The following is a 24,638-nucleotide window of genomic DNA, read 5'->3' as shown; positions in this document are numbered from 1 at the left end:
GAGGCGAGGCCTCCTTTTATACGGAAGTGAGATGCGCACGCATTCAGTAGGTGAATGCTTGCATGATAAGGTAGTCCAGTAGAGGGCGGAGCCTGTGAGAGATATAACCAGCTTTTGGTGATAAATTCGCTAAAATGTTTGCATTTGAAAAACTCAACAAATGTCTCTTTCCAGGAATCATGACCTGTTGCTCAAGGTGTTCCAGCTGGTGGGTGTAGTTCGGCAGAAAGATAATAGTTCCTACTTTGCTCATAACAAGGTCTGTTGATTATCTTCAGTAACCGGGTCTTGATTCTTGGAAAGAGAACATGCTGGCAATCTACTTCCTTGCCACTTGGAGTGCTATCCAGTTACATTATATTTGAGAGAAGGCAGACATCTTTTTGGCTTATATTTATATCACTCTGCTACTCACACAAAAACAATCTAAGTATTGTGGATTTTGGGGTGAGCTGTAGCTGGGAATCTTCCCCTGCTACTTTTATAAAAATACATTTCTGCTTCCTTTTGCACTCTTTAATCCGACTTGTGTATTTTGACTTCAGGATGAAGAGGCAGACCTTCAGTACAGCGTCAGCGGAGTGACGAGGGGCAGCACGGGGACGGACAGCGGGTTGTGGGACACGGTGGACTCGGATGATTTCCTTGCAGCCACTGACTCTCCTCCGCTCTATTCAGAAGAATTCTTCCTTCCCTCTCTCCCCTGCTCTCCCCCACTCTCCCTCGCTGACCAGGCCCTCGCAAGGCTAAAAAGTCCCACCTCCTCTGAGTCGACCAATGAGAGTGAAAATTCCCCCATGGAAACGTGCGACCTCAGGTATAAAACATTGCAGAACATGTCCTCTAATCAAGAGGCAGTGTTTCAGGTGACTCTGTGTAACTGGTCCTTTATGTCTCCAGTCCCAGCCTGGTGGCTCTGGAGCTGGACAGTGAAGAGGACAGCACTGAGCCAAAGTCTCCGCCCTCCCCGCTCCTGTCAGATGTTCAGAAGAGTGAAGAGAAAAGTGAAGCATCTCTCCCCCCCCATGACCTCACATGCACTCGCAGCCAATCTGCCTCCTCAGCATGTGAACCCAGCACTAAGGTAAAATACCATATCAGGCTCTCTCGAACCCTCATTCCCCCTTCCCCTCATATCATTCGTGACTAGCATTGTTTGAAGTCTTATGTTTCTAGGTTTTGAAATATTATTTTTCACAGGAATTGGGTGACCAGGGGATCCGCCCGCGTTCGTATTCCTACTCTTCCTCCAAAATGAGCTTGCGTCCCGCTCGTTTTGCGCGGGACAACCACACATCAGACATCAGCCCCGGTCAGTAACACAGTCAGAAATGTACAGTAGTCTAACTAATAACTAACAATGCTCTCATCAACTAACTTTACTTGTGTTGTGTGTCACTAACGGATGGTGCAGAGCTAACTTTTTACATTCTCTTTTTTACATTCACCAGCTGTTCAATGCAGATAATCACACTACTAATACAAAGTCAACTTCCGTAATAATATTGTGTCCTTTTGGGGAAATACACCTATTTGGTTTCTTGCAGACATTTAGATGAGAAGATCAATATCACTTTCTTTTTGTTTTTGTCTGTTTTATATGAACAAGGAGAAGAACGTTAGCTTAGCTTAGCTTAGCTTAGCTTAGCATAGGCTGTGAAACTCGCTAATTAAACCTGTTATATATTTATTTTGCTAAATTCATACAAAAACCCAAAGTGTTAGTTTATTTTGGAGATTATATGATGCACTATTTCTTAGCCAGGAAAATCGACTCTGACTGACATGAGAGTGATATTGATCTTCATCTCCAACTCTTGTCAAGAAAGCAAATATTTTCCAAGATTTTGAATTATTCAAAAACACTTTTCAAATCCTCACAGCGACCAGTGCAATCCACATTGATGTTAGAGCTCTCAGTCTGGATCTGACTGTATGCGGTGATATTCTGCTGCTCTGTGGTTGATGTGTGAGCTCTGTCCACTGTGTCCTGTAGATGCCGGGCTCCACAGTGTCAGCCACAGCCGATCTCTCCTTCAGGCCCTCTCTCTGTCTAAATCTCTGTCTCTTCTCCACCCTGGTAGTAAGTACTGGACACCTGCAGCCGTCACACTGCGCCAAGGCTCAGCATGCCGCTGTCAGTGTCAGTGCACACACACACACCGTGTGTGTGTGTGTGTGTGTGTGTGTGTGTGTGTGTGTGTGTGTGTGTGTGTGTGTGTGTGTGTGTGTGTGTGTGTGTGTGTGTGTGTGTGTGTGTGTGTGTGTGTGTGTGTGTGGTGTGTGTGTGTGTGTGTGTGTGTGTGTGTGTGTGTGTGTGTGTGTGTGTGTGTGTGTGTGTGTGTGTGTGTGTGTGTGTGTGTGTGTGTGTGTGTGTGTGTGTGTGTGTGTGTGTGTGTGTGTGTGAGAGAGTCAAGGTTATTATTGTTAACTGATTCTGATGATTGAATTAAAGTTTTGAAACATTTGATTTGATTTGAAGACAGAACGTTTGCAGTGCAAATATCCCCAGCTCTACAGATATTCATGTTTTATCTCGATTGTTTTGTTAAGCGGCCTCTAAATTCACTTTTGTGGTTAATTTCCGCTACTCTTATCGATGACATATCCTAATGCAGGCTGCTCACCCAAAAAGTAGACCGACTGTATGCTACCTGCTTTGCCACACCAACCAGAAAATGGTGGATCAGTGAGCAGTTTGTTTTCACTGCTCCCAAGTGGCCAAATACAATGTTGCACCTTTTAAAAAGGACTATATTTAAACTGTTGTCTGGTTCATATATAACTACCTGATCAGCAACATCATTCTGCATTCAAGTTGAGTATAAGATAAGTTAAGGTTCAAAGTTTGAGTACAAAACCGTGGACAATGAAACCACAATTAGATAAAAGTTTGAACAAGAATGGGGATTTTAAAATAATCAAAGTCAATTAGAATCATGAAAACATACTAACCTTGGCGTGTGTATGCATGTGTGTTTGTGTGTGTGGCTTCCCTAATCATGAGACAGCCTTATAGTAATCAGAACGGCAGTGGGAGTGCCAGAAGGAATCACATTTTCAGCCTGGTGTGGGGTCTCTGAGGGGTCTGCGCTCTGTGTCTGTCTGTGCTGCAGCTTCATATGTAATGCCATATACCCCGATCAGCTGTTGTCTTGCATATCGGTTGTGATTTAATTGATTATTATATATAAATATGTATTACTATGCTCTCATACGAAATGCTTCTCTGGCAAATAAATGAAACTTTTAGAAAATATTCACTCGCTGCAACAGTTTGAGGTTAAAATGATAGCTCTTTGTGTTTTGATGATATTGAATGCCACGTGTTCTTTTTTTTCTTTCGGATAACCATCAAACCCTTACATGTTTTAGTTTGATAACTTCTCATCATTGTTCATGTTCACAGAGCAAAGAGCCTCCAGTATATCAGAGCAGTCACATGACAAAAGGTATTTATTCTTTACTTTACTATTTTATTGAATTAAATCTTATTATTTATGACTTTATATTCCACGTGCCTTTTTCTCTCTTTTTAGTTTCAGTGTTTACAAAATGACTCATCTTTTCATATTAGCAGGTATTTAACTCTTAATTAAAACCAAATATCATTTCATCAAATATGTTATCCCCAGCGTGGGGAGCAACCTATGTTGGTAACCGTGACGACCGGGTTGCTTGGTGACAGCGGGCACTCTGTGAAGTTCGCTGCCGTCTTTTACAAAGCTCTTTTGTCCTCGTGGAGCAGAGGCTTTACGAGCTGGTGCTTCTGTTTCTAGTGACGTACAGTACAGATATCAGCCTGACCCTGACGGCTTCCTGCCTTGTTATTGAAATGCACAATGCTCTGGTTTTTTCCTCCATGGCTGTCTTGCCTCAGACGTGATCAGCTGCATCAAGGATGTCCCAATTCAAAATGAGTGTATACTACAATGCACAGGCACATGACGGTTTATGATCTGAACAATTGTATAACATGTAAGTGTACAAGTGACCGTGCTGCTTTCGATGGTTGCTGTCAGACCAAAGAGGGGTTAGCGTAACATAGGATTTCCTCCTCTTGTTTTCCTACTGATCTCACCATCTGTACTATCTTCATGTGTGCATACACTGATTGAACCACTGCACCTCAGGGGCTCCCCCTAGTGGAGGATACGAGACACATGTATGGCTAATATACAGAATGTACTTGATGCGTGTATACTGTATACGCATTGATATTCAATTCAATGTTTTAACAGTGAGCTTACAAGAAGGCAGCAACAAAGTGAAACAATGCATGCACACAATTACAACTGTCACACTAGATATAAATAATTTAAATATCCAGTTAATATGCAATACAACAAAATGCATACACAATACAATTATTCCATTGAAAAGTTTACCAGCAATCACAATGACCAAGACTGCTATTTTCTTAATGCTAATCTGCTTAAACTCCCCCATAGTAAAGTCATTCTTTTTATTTATTCTCGCAGCGTAGTTAACGTTTCTTTAGTTTAACGCTTGACGACTAACATCTGTAGAACATTTGAGGAGCAGAGGCCATGTTCATTAACACATGTCTGTAGTGTTAAAGATATGCAGGTGACAACTGAGCACGTCTTTGCTTTCTCTTCGTAGCCTTTCCCCTCGACCGCTGTGGCTTCTCATCAGCATTAACTCATCAGTGTGTGTGTGTGTGTGTGTGTGTGTGTGTGGGGGGGGTGTGTGTGTGTGTGCGTTGCTCTTCACAGGGAGATTAGGTTCCGTAAGCGAGCGCAGTCTGCTGACGATGAGGACAGCATGGAGCTGGCCGAGTCCCTCCAACATCTCACCCTGTCTGAGTTCCTCAAAGAGTATGTGGGGGGGTGGACCCCCGACCCCATGTTCGAGCATCCTTAACCACCCACCTCCAGCAACTAACCACGACTTTCAGCATGAACGCAGCACCTGGCAGCAACAACATCCTCCTCTCCTCTCCTCTCCTCTCGTCTCGTCTCCTCTCCTCTTCTCTCCTCTCCTTGTATTGTTTCCTTTCTTCCTCTCTACCTGTTGCATATCATCTCCTCTCCTTGTTTCCTCTTGTCCTTGTTGATTCTCGTCTCATCTCCTTTCTTGGTTTTCGCTCTTCTCTTGTTTCATCTCCTCCCCTTGATTCTTATCCTCTCCTTTTTTCATCTCCCCTCCTCTCATTTCATACTCTTGTTTCCTCTTCTCTACTTCCTCTCCTCTCCATGTTTCATCTCCCCTACCTCCTTCTTTCATACTCTTGTTTCCTCTTCTCTACTTCCTCTCCTCTCCCTGTTTAATCTCCCCTCCCTCCTTCTTTCATACTCTTGTTTCCTCTTCTCTACTTCCTCTCCTCTCCCTGTTTCATCTCCCCTCCCTCCTTCTTTCATACTCTTGTTTCCTCTTCTCTACTTCCTCTCCTCTCCCTGTTTCATCTCCCCTCCCTCCTTCTTTCATACTCTTGTTTCCTCTTCTCTACTTCCTCTCCTCTCCCTGTTTCATCTCCCCCTCCCTCCTTCTTTCATACTCTTGTTTCCTCTTCTCTACTTCCTCTCCTCTCCCTGTTTCATCTCCCCTCCCTCCTTCTTTCATACTCTTGTTTCCTCTTCTCTACTTCCTCTCCTCTCCCTGTTTCATCTCCCCTCCCTCCTTCTTTCATACTCTTGTTTCCTCTTCTCTACTTCCTCTCCTCTCCCTGTTTCATCTCCCCTCCCTCCTTCTTTCATATTCTTCTCTTCTCTTCTTCCTCTCCTCTCCCTGTTTCATCTCCCCTCCCTCCTTCTTTCATATTCTTCTCTTCTCTTCTTCCTCTCCTCTCCCTGTTTCATCTCCCCTCCCTCCTTCTTTCATATTCTTCTCTTCTTCCTCTCCTCTCCCTGTTTCATCTCCCCTCCCTCCTTCTTTCATATTCTTCTCTTCTCTTCTTCCTCTCCTCTCCCTGTTTCATCTCCCCTCCCTCCTTCTTTCATATTCTTCTCTTCTCTTCTTCCTCTCCTCTCCCTGTTTCATCTCCCCTCCCTCCTTCTTTCATATTCTTCTCTTCTCTTCTTCCTCTCCTCTCCCTGTTTCATCTCCCCTCCCTCCTTCTTTCATACTCTTGTTTCCTCTTCTCTACTTCCTCTCCTCTCCCTGTTTCATCTCCCCTCCCTCCTTCTTTCATATTCTTCTCTTCTCTTCTTCCTCTCCCTGTTTCATTTCCTCTCCTTGTTTAATCCCCTTTCTTCTCTTCTAACAGCACAACAAAAGTGTGGTTGTTATTGTCTTTTAACAATATGCACCAAAGTCTCTGTTATGGTTTTGCATGTATCCAGCGCCTAACGATTTCCTCTTTCACAGCACAGAGTCGCAGAGAATGAATACTTTTTACTGACTAAAATATTGCTTTATCAAACATTGATTATAACAGAAAGCACACCCTGGATGACCTGTTTATCATTTCATGGCAGGAGGTTTCAGTATGAACTAACCTGCTATATGCTTTTGTGCTCGAAGCATATAAGAATACATACACTTTTCTCACTGTGCCTGCGCCTGCATTAACCAAACGTGCCTTTGTCGTCCTGTAGACTCAGCAGGAAGAAAACAGGATGCTGTGACTTTATCACTTACCTCATGTCTGCAAAACAACCAAGATGTTTATACTGTTGCTGCTTATATACCCTTGTGATAGATAACAAATTGCACTCACATTATTTCATTTTTTCTTCAGAATTGAAGAGGAGGAGTTGGATAAGTACAACATCCCAACCAAGGTGGAGTCAGAGAAGTACAAAGTCATTCGCACCTTCAGTTTCCTCAAGAGCCGGATGTCTAGCACACGCAACAAGACAAAGGTAAAACCCAAACAGTCCACGCCTCTGATGTTACACCTGTCAAAGATTCCATTAGAGCAGTTGTTCTCAAATGGGGGTATGCGGACCCCTATGGGTACGTTGGAGTACTGCAGGGGGTACGTGAGATTTATGTTATGTTAATGAGAAAGAAAAAACACAAGTAATGCATTTAAACAAACTACTAATAGTAGATTAACTACTTTATTCAAAAGTGTACAGTAATTCTGGATAATAAATTGGGAAAAATAAACGGGGTGCTCTCTTTTCCTCTCCCTCTCCTGTTTGTTTGTTTGTAGCCTTTATTTAACCAGGTGAAGCCCCTTGAGATCAAAAGATCTCTTTTCAAGGGTGACCTGCAGGGACATTAGTTACACATGTAACATAACAACAACAGAACAACAATAAGGATGACATACAACATACATAATGTACAGGGTACAGTTTACAAAACTCTATTTACAGTGACAGGTACCATGAGTATCACACAGCATGTCACCCAGCCGAGTTTCAAAGTGATGCAGGGGAACCAAAGTGCTCAGTTTTAAACAGGTTTGCAGACTGTTCCATGTTAGTGGAGCTGCACAACTAAAAGCTTTCTTCCCTAAGACAGTCCTAGCACTTGGCACATTTAATAAAACCACAGCATGCGATCTCAGGCAATACGTACTTTCAATTCGTCCAGAGATCAGAGAGCAGATATAAAAAGGTAGTTTACCCAACATGGCTTTATAAATGAACATGTACCAGTGACTGAGCCTCCGTACAGTTAGTGGAGGCAGACCTGCCTTGGCATACAGGGTACAGTGATGAGTCAGTGCTTTACAGTTAGTAACAAATCTCAGAGCACTGTGATACGCAGCATCTAACTTTTCCAGGCAATGGGCAGGTGCATTCATATATATCAAATCACCATAGTCCAGCACAGGTCAAAGGTCACAGAGCCTTTTCCTGGCCTCAAGCGAGAAACAGGACTTGTTTCTGAAAAAGAACCCTAGCCTAACCCTCAGTTTTTTTAGCAGGTTATTGACATGAAGTTTAAAAGAGAGACAATTATCAAGCCAGATACCAAGGTATTTGTAACAGGCAACAACTTCAAGTTTTGTTCCTTGCGTAGTTACAATATCTAAAACAGGCTCTGGTGTCTTTTTAGCTTTTGAAAAGAGCATTACCTTGGTTTGATCCACATTTAAAAGAAGCTTTAGTTCAGAGAGCTGAGTCTGAATAGTGTTAAAAACAGCCTGTAATTTAACAACAGCCTCTTTAATGATGGGACCTGCACAACACATCACAGTATCATCCGCATAAAAATGTAAAGTAGCTTCATCCACATTATCACCTACACTGTTAATATATATGGAGAATAAAAGTGGTCCTAAAACAGAACCTTGTGGTACACCATTAGAAATGTTTAACCACTCAGAAGACAGTCCATCAAAATGAACACATTGGGACCTTTCAGAGAGGTAGTTCACAAACCACCCACTGCAAGGCTGGATATGCCAATACTGAGTAGCCTCTGCTTTAAAATGCGATGATCGACGGTATCAAACGCTTTGGAAAGGTCAATAAACAGAGCTGCACAACTCTGCTTATTATCTAAAATACTAGTAATGTCATTCACCACTTTCATCGTGGCAGTGATGGTGCTGTGTTTCTTTCTGAATCCTGACTGATGTTTAGACAGGATGTCATTTGTACATAAAAACTCCTTTACCTGCTCACTCACTAGGCGTTCAAGAACCTTAGCCAGAACTGACAACTTAGAGATTGGCCTATAGTTATTTAAAATAGTTGCCTCCCCTCCTTTCAGTAAAGGCAGGACATACGCTGACTTCCATACTTGTGGAATTGTATTTGTGCTGAGGGAGAGGTTAAAAAGAGAAGTAAGAGGTGGAGCAATAAAGTCTGCAGCTATCTTTAAAAAGAAAGGTTCTAAGTTGTCCGGGCCGGCCGGTTTCCTAGGATCTAGCTTAGATGAGGCTTCATGAACAACATCAACAGTAAAAGGGGTAAAACTGAAAGGGTTTTCCAGACCACGTTGTTCAGAGTCACAGACTGTGGTGTTTACAGAAGCAGAGTTAGTGACAGAATCAAATAGAGAACCGCAGGACACAAAATGCTCATTAAAGCAGTTTAGCATAGTGGCCCTGTCCGATATAGAGCCAGATGCTGTGGTAAGGCACGGAGGTAGCTCATTACGGATCTCACCGGTTGATATCGATTTTTATTGCTTTCCAACATTTCCTAGGATTATTTAGGTTTTCTGTGGTAACTGACAAATAGTACTTCGACTTTGCACTTTTTACATTTGAAGTGAAGCTATTCCTTAGCTGCCTAAAATGCAGCCATTCTATCTCTGAGCCTGATTGCCTAGCCTTTGCCCAGGCCTTGTTTCTCTCATGAAGGAGACTAGACAGCTCAGCAGGGTGCATGTCTATCAATGATCTCCATAAAACCAAGATAAAAATAAGACCATGCGGTTTCCACATCAGCACACAGATCGATCGACTGACAGCCCGTCAGTCTCGTGCAGCTCGCTGAACCTGTAATGAGTGACCCGACAGTAAAGAATACATATATTTATAACTAGTTTAGCTAGTTCCAGAGTAGATAAACTAGCTAAGTGTGTTAGGTCTAACTCTTAGTGTATTTAATGTTGCTCCACTCAACGGTCCGGCACAGCGGAGGAGCTGTGATCATGCAGAGCTGCGTGTTCTCCGTCAGCAGCAGCTGATCTGATCCCTCTCTCGCGTCCGGTTAGACTTCACTCGCGTTTATGTCTAAATCTATCAGATCTCATCTAGCTAGTTCTAGTTAATGATATGACTGCCTGCGTGTCAAAGGACCTAAACAATAAGCGTTGCTTGGCAAAGTGTAGCGCAGCATTATGCATATGTTTATATGAGGGGTCAAAATCCCATGCTCCTAAAATGCTCATATATGTTGTTCTCTTCGTTCCCCACGCCCCAAAACAAATAAATAAATAGATATACCAATTTTAGGAAAAGTAACAAAGTTTGAGCAGTGTGGGTTTTATATGAACAGAGTTACACATATTTTAAAAGGCGAAGTGTAATAGCTGCAGTGTGCCTCCCTGTCAGAATGACAAAGTGAAGCTCGAGCCCGTGTTTCACTACATTGAGTACAACTTATTAAAAAGATCAGTTCAATGCAACTAATGTCGTCTCAGTGTTATCGCATGATGTTAAAATTGGTTTGCCATAAATGTAGTGATGGATTGTAAACATTTGAAATGTAGCATTTAAGTGTTTCTCAGTTACTGTTGTTGTTTTAATAAATCAGACTCTGATGGTGCAGCGCTGCACTGTACCTCTCTAGAAGCATGTTTCCTTAACGCATTGTGTTTGCTCTGATCAGGGGGGACTTGGCTGACTTTTCTTTTCAAAGGGTACATTATTGAAAAAAGTTTGAGAACCACTGCTTTAGAGTATCAGGAATAACATAACAACACGTCCTCTTCCAGAACATACACGCCAGCTGTACATGCTATATTAGACTCAGCTTTGTTTATTAGCCTCAAAATAAAATGTGTTTTGCTTTTATTGATGTTTGTGCTCCTCTGCAGCAATTGTGTTTGTATATATTACAATATATATATATATATATATGTATATTTATTTATTTAATAAAGGTATGGATGATTTATAGATAATGACCATTATAAAACAGTTGTGAAGGCTAGTAGTCCAGGTCTGGACACAGGTTTGACATATGGGACACTGGGAGACACAACCAGGAAATGTTTTCTGGGAATAACTCAAGGTCACAGCGACAGACCAAACATGGTGTCCGGCCTCCTTCCTTTCAATGATTAATCCCCTGTTGTTGAGTCAGCACAGAGACCGGAAGCCCCCCCCCCCCGAGCTGCATCTGTTGTTTATGCTACACTCCATTTCCTTGTCGGTGGACTTTCTTATACTTTGGCAAAAGGCGGGGATTGCGTCCCGGCTCATGTATCTACCTACATGTGGAAGAGTTTACTCTGCAAATACAAACTCTCCCTGGTTTAGAGAAATATGAGTTAAGGCTCAGAGCTGTCACCGTTTCTCTGTCTGTCTGGCCTCTTTGTTTACTCATGTCTCCGGCATGGTTTTCAAAGGGGAAGGGGAAGGACAGGGAGGCCAAGGACCGGCAGCCAAATGGACATCGGTTCAACACAGGCTCCTGTTTGGGCCCCAACATGTGCGTGGTGTGTGACAAACCAGCTTCTGGAAAGGACCTGCTGCATTGCTCCAGTGAGTACAAGTGAAAACCCTCCATGGATTGGTTGTTTTGGTTTGATTTGATTAAGATATCTGTGGATTAGTCATTCTTTAAGCTGTTTTCATGCCGAGGGACTTATTTCCAGTTTAATTATGAGCATATCTCTGGGGAAGTTTTGCATGATTTATTATGGAGAAATTAGTTTCACAGACTCTCAATGAAATCCACTATTGATTATTTTTCTAAATCTTATTTGACTAAGAAACACAGCCCTAAAAACCACATACATTATCTCAAATGTTTGTGTTTCTTTCCCAGGTTGCACTGCTATCGTCCATAAGGGCTGTAAGGATTCTGTCCCCCCGTGTTTAAAGGTGAATATTGTGTCGAAATGTATTTGTTAGAAAGTGGTTTGAACTGCTTTATCTACTGTCCTTGTGTCAATTGTTTATACTCTGTTACCGGCCTCTCTCATTTGTATTACTTAGAAACTTCAGGATAAGTATGCTGTTACCACGGCGAAGAACAAGACGGCATCCCTCCCACAGAGTGAGTTTACAACACGAGGGTCACGAGGGTGTTGTTTGTGACATTTCCTGTTTGTATCATTTCATTCTGGGGAGGAGTATTGTTATATCTTTTCTTTTGTCCACAGATTTCACAGTGAGAGACAGTCCTCCTCTGTGTGTCCCCGTCTCTTCCTCTCTACCTGTCATGAAGGAAACTGCAGAGTCATGCCTCCTCGCTGGGTCTTTCACCAACAGTGACAGGTCATTAAGCTCTCAGACGTTATACATTACATCATTAATGTGGAGCTATTGGTGACAATTTGAGGGTGATATTAGTTGTCCGTGTTTTCCTCAGTCGGCTCAGTGAGGGTTCAGAGACAGAGTGTGACGGCTGGAAGGCGAACAGCCAATCAGAGGAGCTGCTGCAGACTCCAGTGTCGTCCACCTCCACTGACTCGTCCTTTGGAGAAGGTATGTGATGAATGAGGCTCATTGTTTTCAGTTTCCTATAAAGGACATTGTTTCACATGGAATGCATGTCCTCATGCACAAACATGTTGTCGTGTTTCCCATTGGAAATATTTGGAAAACCGATTGGCTGCATACATGTTTTACACAGATGTTATTACAGTTGTGTGTTTCCTGATCAACAAATAAAAACAGGAAGTCAATTTTTCATTATTAAAAAGGTGGATAAAAACCTGTTGTCTGATTATTCAACCAGCACTTAAAAACAACATAAATATGTAAATTATTGTATGTAAAATAAATGTACTTTAATTGAGTTGTTCTGTTTGTGGAGGGAGGAATGCCTTTATGATTACCTTAAATCACGATACAACTATATGAATATTTTATTTGTTAATAATGAAGAAAGGATTTGTTAACACATATAATTAGCCCCTGGGCTAAAGAAGTACATTAAGATGGAAGTTAATGTTGGGATTATAGAAATGTAATACCTTGCAGTTTTGATAAGAAAAACTGATTTGGTATGTCTTTTTCTCCCTAGACTGCGTGGATGCGTGTATCCATGACGACATCTCGGCTGACGCTGTGGATTACGAGGCGGAGTCGTGGAGTCTTACTGTGGAGCACAAGTTCTGCAAGAAGCAGGAGAAACGAGCCGTGAAGAGGCAGGACGTCATCTTTGGTGAGCAGAAGGAAAACCTCTGGGATGTGTCAGAATGCCACATTCCAGATGGCTGTAAACACACACAGATTGGCACAGATTGAAAAAAGTAGCTTCTTTACTTAAGTTAAACCTGCAGGTCCGCTGCAACTCTGACTACTTTAAATCCAGGCTGAAGACTTTTCTTTTTGTCGCTGCTTTTAATTGAACTATTCATATCTTAGACTGCACTGTAACTTTTATCCATGTATTTTTCCTTAATGTTTATTTGATTAGCTTTTCTTTTTTAATGCTTAATGTCTTTCATTTTTTGTTTGTTTGTGTAAAGCATTTTGAATTGCCTTGCGTTGAAAAGTGCTCTATAAATAAACTTGCCTTGCCTTAAGTAAAAGTAATAACACCACATCCTGAGTTTAAACAGATACCTAAACTTCAGGACAAAAGTATTATCAGCAAAATGTACTTAAAGTATCAAACATAAAAGTGCTTTCATATATAATAGTTTTTGTATTGATGTAATATGTCAATGGGGGCACGTTTTAGACACTGTGTGCTGCTGAATACATGAATGGCATTCACATCACATCGTGTTACGTCTGTAAAAGATAACTTCAAGTGTTAAACACATTTAGTGATGTAAAAAGTACAATATTTGCCAAAAATAAGTAGTAGAAAAGAGAAAGAAAAGATAAGTGGCAGAAAATAAACATACACAAGGACCTCAACATTTGACCAAATATACTTAATTAGCAGCGCTGATAATTGGTTGATATGATTTAGTGACGGATTTAAGATTCCGTAAGGGACATATTGCATGTTTGTATGTGACACACACATCTCCATGTGTGTATGTGACACACACATCTCCATGTGTGTATGTGACACACACATCTCCATGTCTGTATGTGACACACACATCTCCATGTCTGTATGTGACACACACATCTCCATGTCTGTATGTGACACACACATCTCCATGTCTGTATGTGACACACACATCTCCATGTCTGTATGTGACACACACATCTCCATGTCTGTATGTGACACACACATCTCCATGTCTGTATGTGACACACACATCTCCATGTCTGTATGTGACACACACATCTCCATGTTTGTATGTGACACACACATCTCCATGTCTGTATGTGACACACACATCTCCATGTCTGTATGTGACACACACATCTCCATGTGTGCCTGCAGAGCTGATGCAGACGGAGCTGCACCACCTGCAGACGCTGCACATCATGGCCGAGGTGTTCCGGCGAGGCATGAGGGAGGAGGTGCAGCTGGACGCGGAGGCGCTGGACCGGGTCTTCCCCTGCCTGGATCAGCTGCTGCTCCTCCATCACGCCTTCTTCTCTGCCATGAAGGAGCGGAGACAGAGCTCCGCCCAACCCCAGGGACACAGCAACTACCTCATCCAGAGAGTAGGGGACGTCCTGCTCCAACAGGTCCGCTCTTCTTCTGGGGTGTATTACCGTAGGTACTGTAGCAATGAGTTAGGATGCGGATAACTGAGTGTTCGTCTTTCTGCAGTTTTCAGACGAGAGCAGCGTGAAGATGAAGCAGGTGTACGGAGAGTTCTGCAGCCATCACAACGAGGCAGTCAGCTTTTTCAAAGAGCTCCAGCAGCATAACAAGAGATTTCAGAACTTCGTTAAGGTACGAAACCTTCGCAGATCTTTTTTGTGTTTTACTGTACGACTGTATCTTCAGCTTAATTATGAGACATGTGTGTGTCCAGTGTTTTAGACCTGAGGACTCCAACAAGTCCACAGTCAAAACAATAGACCAGTTCAACCATCGCTCAGCCCTAAAAGAGAAACAATAATGTCAAATAGGTTTCAAATCTATTCAAGCCTTTTTGAAAATCAAATATTAAAGTGAAAAGGCGCACGTCACGTGAGAAGCTAAACCCTGTTGATTATGCTGCGTGTTTTACAGACAAATGTTTAGAGAAATACAAAAGTTCCCATATCTTCTTTCTTTGATCCTTTTTTTATTTATAACGATTTTATTGATTTTATGTTATATATCATTCTGCAACAAAAGCACCCTGCTGAGGAAAGTGTTGCATAACTCTTGATTTTTCCTTTTAAAGCAACAAGGTAATAATTCCTTGGTGAGGCGGCGAGAGATCCCAGAATGCATCTTGCTTGTCACCCAAAGAATAACAAAGTACCCGGTGCTGCTGGAGAGGATCCTACAATACACTCAAGGTCAGTTATATACTGCCCTCTGCTGGCTGCATCTTTGTATGGTCAATGTACAGCCCATTTTACAATATTTGAATACACAATATAACATGTGCTCATCCTGTATGTGTCCTCCTGCCCCTCAGAGGGAACAGAGGAGCATGCCGACCTCTCCAGAGCCCTGGCTCAGATCCGAGAGGTGATAGCAGCCGTGAACCTGAGTGTCAGTGAGTACGAGCAGCACCAGCAGCTGCAGGAGGTGTGGAACCGCACGGAGAACCGCAGCGCAGCCAAACTGAAGAACGGACACACGTTCCGCAAGCAGGACATGATGAAGCCCGGACAGATGCTCAAACACCAGGGCCTGCTGCTGTGGAAGACGGCCACCGGGCGGCTGAAAGGTGACACTGCCCTGTTGTTCAATTCAAGGGAACGTTGGGATGCATGAACAATGTGCACATACTGTCCTTACATAGTACAGCCTACTTACACTTCCTCACAGGATATATTTGACTTTTAGTTTTAAGCAAAACAAATGCATGTATGTATTAGGGATGCCAGCGATTATTCGATTATTCGAATATTCGCTACAGTCTCCATAATCGAATATTATTTTTAAAAATCGATTTTATTTATATAATTATTTTTATTTATGTTTTTTTTTTTTTTTTTTCTGGCTTAGTTTCAACCAAAATATATATATATGCTAATAATAGTAATAGTATTAATAATTGTAAATGGGGGGGAGGGGTCGGTCGAATAATCGATTATTATTCGCCGGGGCTGCCGAATAATCGATTTTGATCATGGTCAGTTTCTGGCAACCCTAGTATGTATGTATGTAATACACCCTGTTTAATAGTAGATTGGTATATTCGAGCGTATTCTATTTTATTCTGTATTGTAAAATGTTTAGAATCTGAAAATACCTATATTTAGAGGAGTATCTAAACTTTAGATACTCCTCTAAATATAGGTATGTATTACTGCGAATATGTTTATTCTCTAGATTGTAGATTGACTGCCCATATGCTGCTATGCCAAATCATTTGGGGTAATGTGTATCTATGCATCTAGGTTCTGAAGTGTGATACCTATAGTAAATGGCGTTATCAAACTGAACCAAAGCGATGTACTGCAGTGGAAGAGGCAGCAGTCAAAAGTATTTCAGCCACCTAAGGAAACACATTGATATAAGAATCAACATCAGTTTAATCAATGCTTTATCACATATATGTATTTGCTGCTCTATATTGCTGTGTAACAGGTATACAGTCTGTCTATGAAAGGGATAGTTATCCATCCTCATTCCAAGGCCAGCGGACTGCATTTAAAAGTTTAGTATTCTTTGGCGAGAGAATAGACGGATACGACGGCTTCAGTCCCCTGCTGAAAAGGGCTGTCTGCTGACAATTAAAGTGGTGAAATATTCTAAATAAAGAGTACACTTAAACTGATATTAATTTGTTTTGGTAAGCCTGTCTTTGAGGTGGCCAACACATGTGTTCATGCCGCCCCGGTGCACAGCAGTTTGCTGCTCAGCCTGCATCATAAGACTCCTGTCTGCTTCTACACCGACGGACATTTACCGCCGTTATTACACAGATTATTGATTCGTACCTCGTACAACCCCACTTCAAAACATCCAAACTATCCTTTAATATGTTGTTTGCATTGTTTAGATGCATTCACATTATGTAAGCAAATGATCAAGCTCCTGACATGTTCCCTTCTACAGATGTCTTGGCTCTCCTACTCACAGATGCACTCATATTCTTGCAAGAAAAAGACCAGAAGTATACATTTGCCGCCGTGGTATGTACACATGAATTATGTCTGATCTCAAACAGCCACAACTCGGCTGTGTGTCTGTGATCATTTCACACCATATTACCTGTTGTATTTTATCTTGGGCCATTCACGTCCTGGAACAATGTACATCTCCATTTGTCATGTGCTTCAGGATCAGAAGCCTCCAGTCATCGCACTGCAGAAGTTAATCGTGCGAGAGGTAGCGAATGAAGAGAGAGGAATGTTCCTGATCAGCGCCTCAGCCGCCGGGCCGGAGATGTACGAGGTCCACACGTCGTCCAAAGAGGAGAGAAACACCTGGATGAGGCTCATCAGGGAGGCTGTGGAGAGGTGCGTAATACTGTTTTACATGTGTGTACGAAAGAACCCTTGGAACGAGAGACGATGAGTTGAGATAAAAAGCATAAAAGACAATGGAATGGAATTAAGAGTAGAAATAAACAATTCAAAAATGTAAACGTCTCAAAATAGAAATAAAACGGCAATACATTTTTTTTATAGAAAATATACATGTTGAAATACCACGAGGAGAATATTGAAGGCTACATTTTCCAGCATTTGTGAAAACATGTTGTTGTTCTGTGCTCAGCTGTCCTGAGGAAGAAGAAGAATACACAAGTGGATCGGAAGAGGAGAAGCGAGCTGCCGAGGCTCGTATTCAGAAGATCCATAAGTTACAAGGTATTTTTTATACTTTAGTTTGTCTTCCCTTTCCTCCATCTTTAGTTCCCCCGCCCCGAGTCACATGACCCCTCTCTGTGACCCACCTGACCCTGTGTTTCAGAGAGTCTGCTGAGCCAGGACCAGCGGATCTGCGGCAGCCTGGAGGAGAAGCTGCAGCTGTACGCAGCGCTCTCCGCTCTGCGGGGGCGGGGGGGCGGCTCGCTGCTGGACCCCCGGCTCCTCGTCCAGCCCCTCTCTGAGGAGCCTCCGCAGGCCGCCCTGCTGCTGGCTGCAGCTCTGCAAGAGGGTGAGAACTGTACTGTACCCTGCTGTTTGGTTTGTAACAACACGGGACACAAAAGTGAGGAAATATTAGATACCCTTATTTTGACCCCTCTTATAAACATTTTCAAATAGTTTAAAACCCATTATTATGTATTTGTAGGCAGATAAAGGGACATATTTAAGTTGTTACTAATGTATAGTATTTTTCATAAATAATAACGTCTTCTACATTAGTAAGAAATATTTTAATATCAGCAACTATCACTCCTCCTTTGCTTACCCATGAGTGGAGGCTGGGTTATAAACAGATAACCAATGACAACGTGGTAAAACACATCGGTAATAATATGACACTTATCATTTAAAACTATAGAACTTATAATAAAACTAATATGTATTCAAAACTACATAATGATGTGTTATAAACTAATATATGTTCATGTACTGCTTAAACATTTGTATTGGTGTGGGGCATAAAGTGTCAATAATATTTCCATCAAATAAAGAAATGCGACCTCATTATTTATTTATTAATTAACTTAATGTTGATTTATTTTCTATTCATTTTTCTGGTAGTTATCTTTAAAATGAAGGTCATGCTTATTTAATTGCCATTTGCAACCCATCATTGTGGATTAGAGGTTTGCTTAAAGAGTCCTTCATCCTGTGGCTTAAATGTATCTTGCGTTTTGCTCAGATATATTGTAACAAAAGAGAAATTAACTTTTATTCCAAATATTCAATTATTTATTTTTCAGTCTCTTGCCATCATGATACATCTTAAAGTTCTTCCAGGCGAACCCGGTCTCATATTTAATGGATGAGCAGTGCACTCAGTTGTTGTTGTTGTTTGTGTGTCCCAGCTAAGAACCTGAACGCCACGCTGTCCTCTAAGGCCTGCTCTCCATCCAGCCCCAGCCCGGACTCTGACACAGACTCTGTGTTTCCTGTCAGCTCGGCAGCTCCTGCCCCGCCCCCATCAGAGTCTGAGGCCTCACCTAAGACCCCGGGGGCCGGAGAGGGGAGCTGGACCGGCGGCTTCCTGCTGCAGGCCCCGTGTGGGCTGCCAAAACCAGACGGCAATGACATCGACTTAAAGGTACGAACTGGTGTGGTGGAATGTGAAAAAAATACATTTCTTTAAGGACAACTTCAGGTACTTGTTATTAACTTAAGTATAATCAATCTTGTACTTCTTTATACTTCTTAACCACTACCTTTCAGAGGGGGAAATGCAATGTTTTCCTACAATACGTTGATTCGACAGATGTAGTTACATGTTACTTTGGAAAGATTTTGATAAATATAAAATATAACCAATAGTCGACAACTAATAACTTATGATGTAATGTATAAATGAATCAACCCAAGCAGCAATTACAGGCAGCTCCGTCTTCACAAGCTGCAATATGAAAGTGATAATCACATTAAAGCATCAATATGTATTATACTGACATTCTTTATAATAAGCACTTTTAATGTTGGTGTTCAAAGTATATCTTGATAGATATGTTAAGTTTGAACTATATTTAAATGCAAGGCCTTTACTTTAGCAGTATAACATCATGTAGCGTACAGTGATTGTTGTATGACCTCCTTGTAAAATATCTAAAGCAGCGGTGTCAAACTCAATTTCATCCCGGGCCACATCAGCATTATGTTTGTACTCAAAGGGCCGGTTGTAATTTTAATTATATATAAATATACATATGTAAATATATAATGTATATTAAATAATGTATTGTATTACATTGTTGGCCCTGCATTGGATTATTATCAGTTCTGGTAATATCTTCCTAAATAACTACGTCTGAAAGCAGAAGTCTGGGACAAATAATTGAAAGTAAATATTCAACAATTACACCAATTGTATGGTATATTATATTCTTTGCAAGCTCTTGCGGGCCACATAAAATTAGGTCGTGGGCCGGATTTGGCCCCCGGGCCTTGAGTTTGACACCCCTGATCTAAAGGTTGTGGATGTATTAGTGAATAGAGCAATATGATGTAATGTTTTTCACTGTCATCATAGCCCGCATCTGAACCTCAGCGCTTTCCATTTCTCCACCGATGTGTGGCTCAAGATTGCCAACAGTTGTTTTAATAATTCAGTACGGCCTATTAGAACTGCATTTCAGTCTTAATGTGATACATTATTGATAAGCTCATAATAGAGGAAGAAGTCCATTTAGTTCCTTCAGGCATTCGGCATTAAAATGAATATGAATACTTATTCCAATTACTATGGAATAAGTTGTGCTTCCGTTTGCAGCTTTTCGTGACCTGTGAGGTAAAAGACTTTGAGAAGTGAGAATCATTTTATTGTCGACTGCAGAGCGTTCATTTAATCCAAAACAGTGTGAGGGGACAACAGGTGGCCTCAAGGGGGCGCACGTGTTGCAGGAATTAGGTTTAAAATGGGCATGAGTGGAAAAATCTGAGTCGATGAGTAGATTGTAAAACTCATGCATTAAAACACTGCCGGTTAATATACATGTGGTATTTAGATGTTCTCTTTCCATGACCAGGTTGCTCTGAGTGTCCAGAGCCTGACCCAGTTACTCTACAGTCTGCAGGTGAGTGACTTATTTAACATACAGTTAACCTTGTATTCCGCTCACAGCCCTCATCCATATTACTATCCAATCAGCAGGCCTGAAAACAAGCCCACCTCCCTTCTCCTTCCCTGAGAACACACACTTGCTTTGTTATTCTCACTCTCAGTCAGATAAAGGCTTTAATACGCCGGCACACTCCAGCTCCAGTGAACGGAGAACCATCGCTGAGCTCGGCTGTTTGAAGCCAGAGGTAGCAGCACTGAGATCCCACTGATCATGTTCCTGCTCATAGAGATGGGAGGATCCATGTTTCTCCACACACACTGACACACTGCTGTTAAGTGTAACATGTACATGTGTGCAAGGAGAACATGTGTGTATTAGCATGAGGGCGATAGGTGTGCACAGTCTTGTCAATCTTTGTGAGTATGAGCTTTTGATTTCACTGATGTTATCATATTCAAAGTTATTCAAATATTCGGGTGCAAGTGGAGCCTCGCAGATGGGGGTGCTGCAGCCCCCTCAGCACCCCCCCTTCCCGCGTCCATGGTGCTCAGGCTGAGTTTCTCGCTGTCTCGCAGACCCCACGCAGCAACCAGGAAACGACACCAGTAACCCAGCTCACACTGTCCGCCCCTCACAACACGGCCCCCAGACCCCACGCAGCATGCTCATCTGTTTGTCATCACTGGTGTCATTTCCTGGTTGCTAACAAACGCCATTGTAACACATAATCACTGATGTTCCGCTTTAACGTGGTGGACTCATCAGAGCACAGTGGGCTCACGGGGGGGGGGGGCAGGAGCTCCAACAAGCCGTTTAGAACAGAGAGTGAATACATACTATACAGAGATGCTGTGAGAAACCAATGTGAGTTTGGAACATTGTAAATCTATTACAATGGAATTATGATCAGTAGAAATGGCCATGTCATCGGACCTTTAACATAAGAACTTTAGTTGTTCATCTTTTTTTTCCCCATTCAAATCACCGTCTCTTATTAACTGTATGTAACTACTGTAAGTACATTTACTCATATACTGTATTTAAGTAAAAAATGTCGGTACAAGTACTTTACCTGAGTATTTTTTATTTACTTTATATTTTTACTTCACTACATTTTGTAAGCAAATACCTTTTTACTCCACTACCTTTATTTGACATGTTTGTTAAAAAATATACATCGAAATACGTTATCATTTATTATTATGGGTTGAGCTTCCCAGTAGTATATCAAGTAATACAAATAAAAGCCACTTGTATATAGTGCCACATTGAAGTGATGAACACATTAATGCACCAATGATTTTTTTTAATACAATTAACGTAAAATATCTTGGGCTTAAAATGGCCATTTTGCATAACGAGTCATTTTACTTTCGGTACTTTTTATTTAGTTTTTTCATTGCTAGTACTTTTTCTTTATTTGTAACTGAGTACTTCTACCATGTAGCATTGCTACTTTCACTTGAGCTAATAATCTCAGCACTTCTTCTACCTCTGCCTGGTGTGAGCAGGATGTATGTAATTACAGTTGTGCTTGAGCCTTTATATTCCCATGAACCCCATCTTTGTGCTCTAGGCCGCAGTGACCATCCAGGACAGCTGCTTCGAGGTCCAGAGGCTCCTCCTCCAGGAGACGGGGCGCCCCTCCCCCCGAGCCCAGCGAACGCACCTCCCCAGCATCCGGGGCAACGCCCTGCAGGAACAGGAGAAGCAGCGGAACCTGGAGAAGAGGAAAGAAGAAGTGGTGGCGGCTCGGCGGCTCCAGGACCGGCTGCGCCAGGAGAAGGATCGCTGGGAGAGGGAGTGCCAGGCCAGGGAGAGCCAGCAGGGGGAGCAGGAGAGCAGGCTGGAGGAGCGGGAGAGGCAGTGCCACCTGGAGATGGAGAGGCTGAAGCGCGAGAGGGGAGAGCTGGACGAGCAGCTGGAGGAGTACCAGCAGAGTCTGGAGCGGCTCAGGGAGGGCCAGAGGAGCGTGGAGAGGGAGAGGGAGCGCCTGGACCACCAGCAGACCCTGCTGCAGACCTGGAGGCACAGCCGGCAGAGCAGCCTGCCCACTGGCACCCCCCACATGGTCATCCCTCTGGATGGGACGCAGGTAAGGGGCCGCACAACTCACTACTGTTTCCTCTGTCTATAGACTTTGATATCACTTCTCGTGTGTAATCGGGCGATGATCAAGGGGTTAGAACACTTCTGTATAAAGCAGGGTCGTCCACTGGAGGTCAGGTTTATCAACCAATCAATCTGTTTATTTATCTAGCCCAATATCACACATTTTATAGTTTGTAAAGAAGATGGATACAACACCCTCTGTCCTTAGACCCTCACCCTCAGGAAGAAAGCCCTCAGGATTATCAAAGACCCCCGTCACCCCAGCAACAAAGTGTTCTGTCTGCTGCCGTCTGGCAGGCGGTACCGCAGCATCCGGACTAAAACCACCAGACTCACCTGAGCACCTGAGCTTGCACTATTTTAGTTTTTATTGTTTTTTTTTATATTTATTGTTTGTTGAGGAACCTGCGATCTAAGTGTAGGGGAAATAGGAAGGGTTTATTTCAAGCTTGTTCTGCAGATAAATTATTGGGCTTTTATTATTCCTTTGCACTTTAAGAATTTGCTGTGGGCCAATTAAAAATGGACCACGGGCCGCACTTTGGGCCCCCATCGTCCAAAGCTCTTGACCCTGACTCAAGTGTAAATAACATCCCAAAAAAAAGTATTACGAATAGTCTGTGGTGTTGGTAAATATGAACACACAACTCCCATATTCAAAAAACTCAATCTATTCAAATTTGTTGATATAGTAAAACTTAAAACAGTACTGATTATGCACAACATTTACCATAACCAAATGCCTACTAACATTCAAAAGCAGTTCCAAACCACAGTTAGGAAATACCCAACCAGGCATCCTAACTGGTTGTATAGCAAGCCCTGTAGAACAACCATCAAATCACACAGCTTATCCATAATCGGAGTTAGAACGTGGAATGGACTTCACCCAGACCTTTCAAGTATTACTAGTCATCAACAATTCAAAGCTAAAGTAAAAACAATTATATTTGCAGATTACTCCAGCTAACAAGTATTTGATATTCCCAGTGTTGCTTATATATGCTTTACTTTTTTCTTGCCCTAACTGTTATTTTATTTATTTTATTTTTTTTCCAGTTTTCGTTAATTTTCTTTATTTTTTTGTACTCCTTAATTTCTATACGTTTTTGACGAAATATGTGCCATTACTATATTGATGCTAATGATGATGCACGGGAGGGCTACTCCCCATAAGCTATGCTTCAGCCCTCCCGCTTCTACTAATTTTGTTCATTTGTGTGTATGAATTATACGTTTTTGTTTTTGTATGATTTTAGTAGAATAAATTAAAAAAAAAAAAAATTAAAAAAAAAAGTGTGCGGTAGATACGCAGAGTTTATGGACTATTTCTGAAGTCATTGACTCGAAGCTTTTCTCAGACAGCTTTCAGCCTGAGTTACGCTGCTTCACACGCTTACACACACTTACACACACTTACACACACTTACACACGCTTACACACGCTCACACACACAGCTCAATCCCCTCTTGATGTACGACCTGCGATAATGAGAGCAATTCCAGCATCATTTGTCTTAGTGCTCCTGCAGGTCCACTCACCCGTAAACATCTTAATGATTGATGATAAGTAAACCGTTGCAAATAAGAGCTCCGACAAAATAATTAAAACCGGAGGCACGCAGCCCGAGTATCCAATCAATCGTGTTGGAAAGGATTTCAATTTATTAACGCTTTGTTTGAAAAACACTACGGTGAAAAGCCCCCCGCAGCAGGACAGCAGGGGGGATAAAGGGGGCACTGTTCCCCGTGCCCTTTAACTTTCAATGCACCTCCTCTGGGCTCAATGCAGCACACACACCTCTGCGCTGCTTTGTGCCGCTCCGCTCAGCAGGTGTGAGCGCTCAGCAGACGCACTCCAACGGACACATGAGCCGACTCGTGTTACAATATTCCCTCTCCCCCTCATTAATTTACACACCACCCTGGGCTTTCTTCACAGGCTGGGTGGGATCAGGCTCTCCTGGCTCTGGGCGGACCTTTTTTTAATTTCAATTCTTCTATTATAGTCGCTGTGGAGGCTGCCGTGTTCTGAAAGAGGCGTGCAGAGGTCCTAATGTTCCCCTGCTAATGTTTTAGCCAGAGGCAGCAGTTCACAGGGTCAGACACAGATCCAATGACGCATGGACACACACACACACACACACGCACGCACGCACGCACGCACACACACACACACACACACACACACACACACACACACACACACACACACACACACACACACACACACACACACACACACACACACACACACACTCCCTGTATTAGCCGTGCTGCCTCGGCTTTGCACAGGAAAGGAGGGCACA

The 24,638-nt window shown here is 42.4% G+C and overlaps 1 protein-coding gene across 1 annotated transcript in view; it reads left to right on the top strand.

The window, feature by feature from the left end:
• arhgef28a (Rho guanine nucleotide exchange factor (GEF) 28a) overlaps positions 1-24,638 on the top strand; it is a 68,379-nt gene that overhangs the window by 35,253 nt on the left and 8,488 nt on the right. Inside the window, 24 exon segments of the mRNA XM_034095770.2 lie at positions 546-817; positions 901-1,084; positions 1,201-1,312; positions 1,997-2,083; positions 3,410-3,452; positions 4,740-4,841; positions 6,704-6,827; positions 10,948-11,083; positions 11,370-11,425; positions 11,540-11,600; positions 11,707-11,821; positions 11,916-12,031; positions 12,573-12,713; positions 13,899-14,149; positions 14,235-14,360; positions 14,800-14,917; positions 15,040-15,294; positions 16,632-16,708; positions 16,857-17,035; positions 17,295-17,386; positions 17,490-17,675; positions 18,517-18,752; positions 20,182-20,229; positions 21,794-22,312. Of these exon segments, the coding sequence (XP_033951661.1) occupies positions 546-817; positions 901-1,084; positions 1,201-1,312; positions 1,997-2,083; positions 3,410-3,452; positions 4,740-4,841; positions 6,704-6,827; positions 10,948-11,083; positions 11,370-11,425; positions 11,540-11,600; positions 11,707-11,821; positions 11,916-12,031; positions 12,573-12,713; positions 13,899-14,149; positions 14,235-14,360; positions 14,800-14,917; positions 15,040-15,294; positions 16,632-16,708; positions 16,857-17,035; positions 17,295-17,386; positions 17,490-17,675; positions 18,517-18,752; positions 20,182-20,229; positions 21,794-22,312 (3,636 nt within the window).

Source organism: Pseudochaenichthys georgianus, chromosome 12 (genome assembly GCF_902827115.2).
Source record: "Pseudochaenichthys georgianus chromosome 12, fPseGeo1.2, whole genome shotgun sequence".
Classification (NCBI taxonomy): domain Eukaryota; kingdom Metazoa; phylum Chordata; class Actinopteri; order Perciformes; family Channichthyidae; genus Pseudochaenichthys; species Pseudochaenichthys georgianus.
Note: the sequence above shows the minus strand (reverse complement) of the source record. Positions and strands in the feature narration are given on the sequence as shown.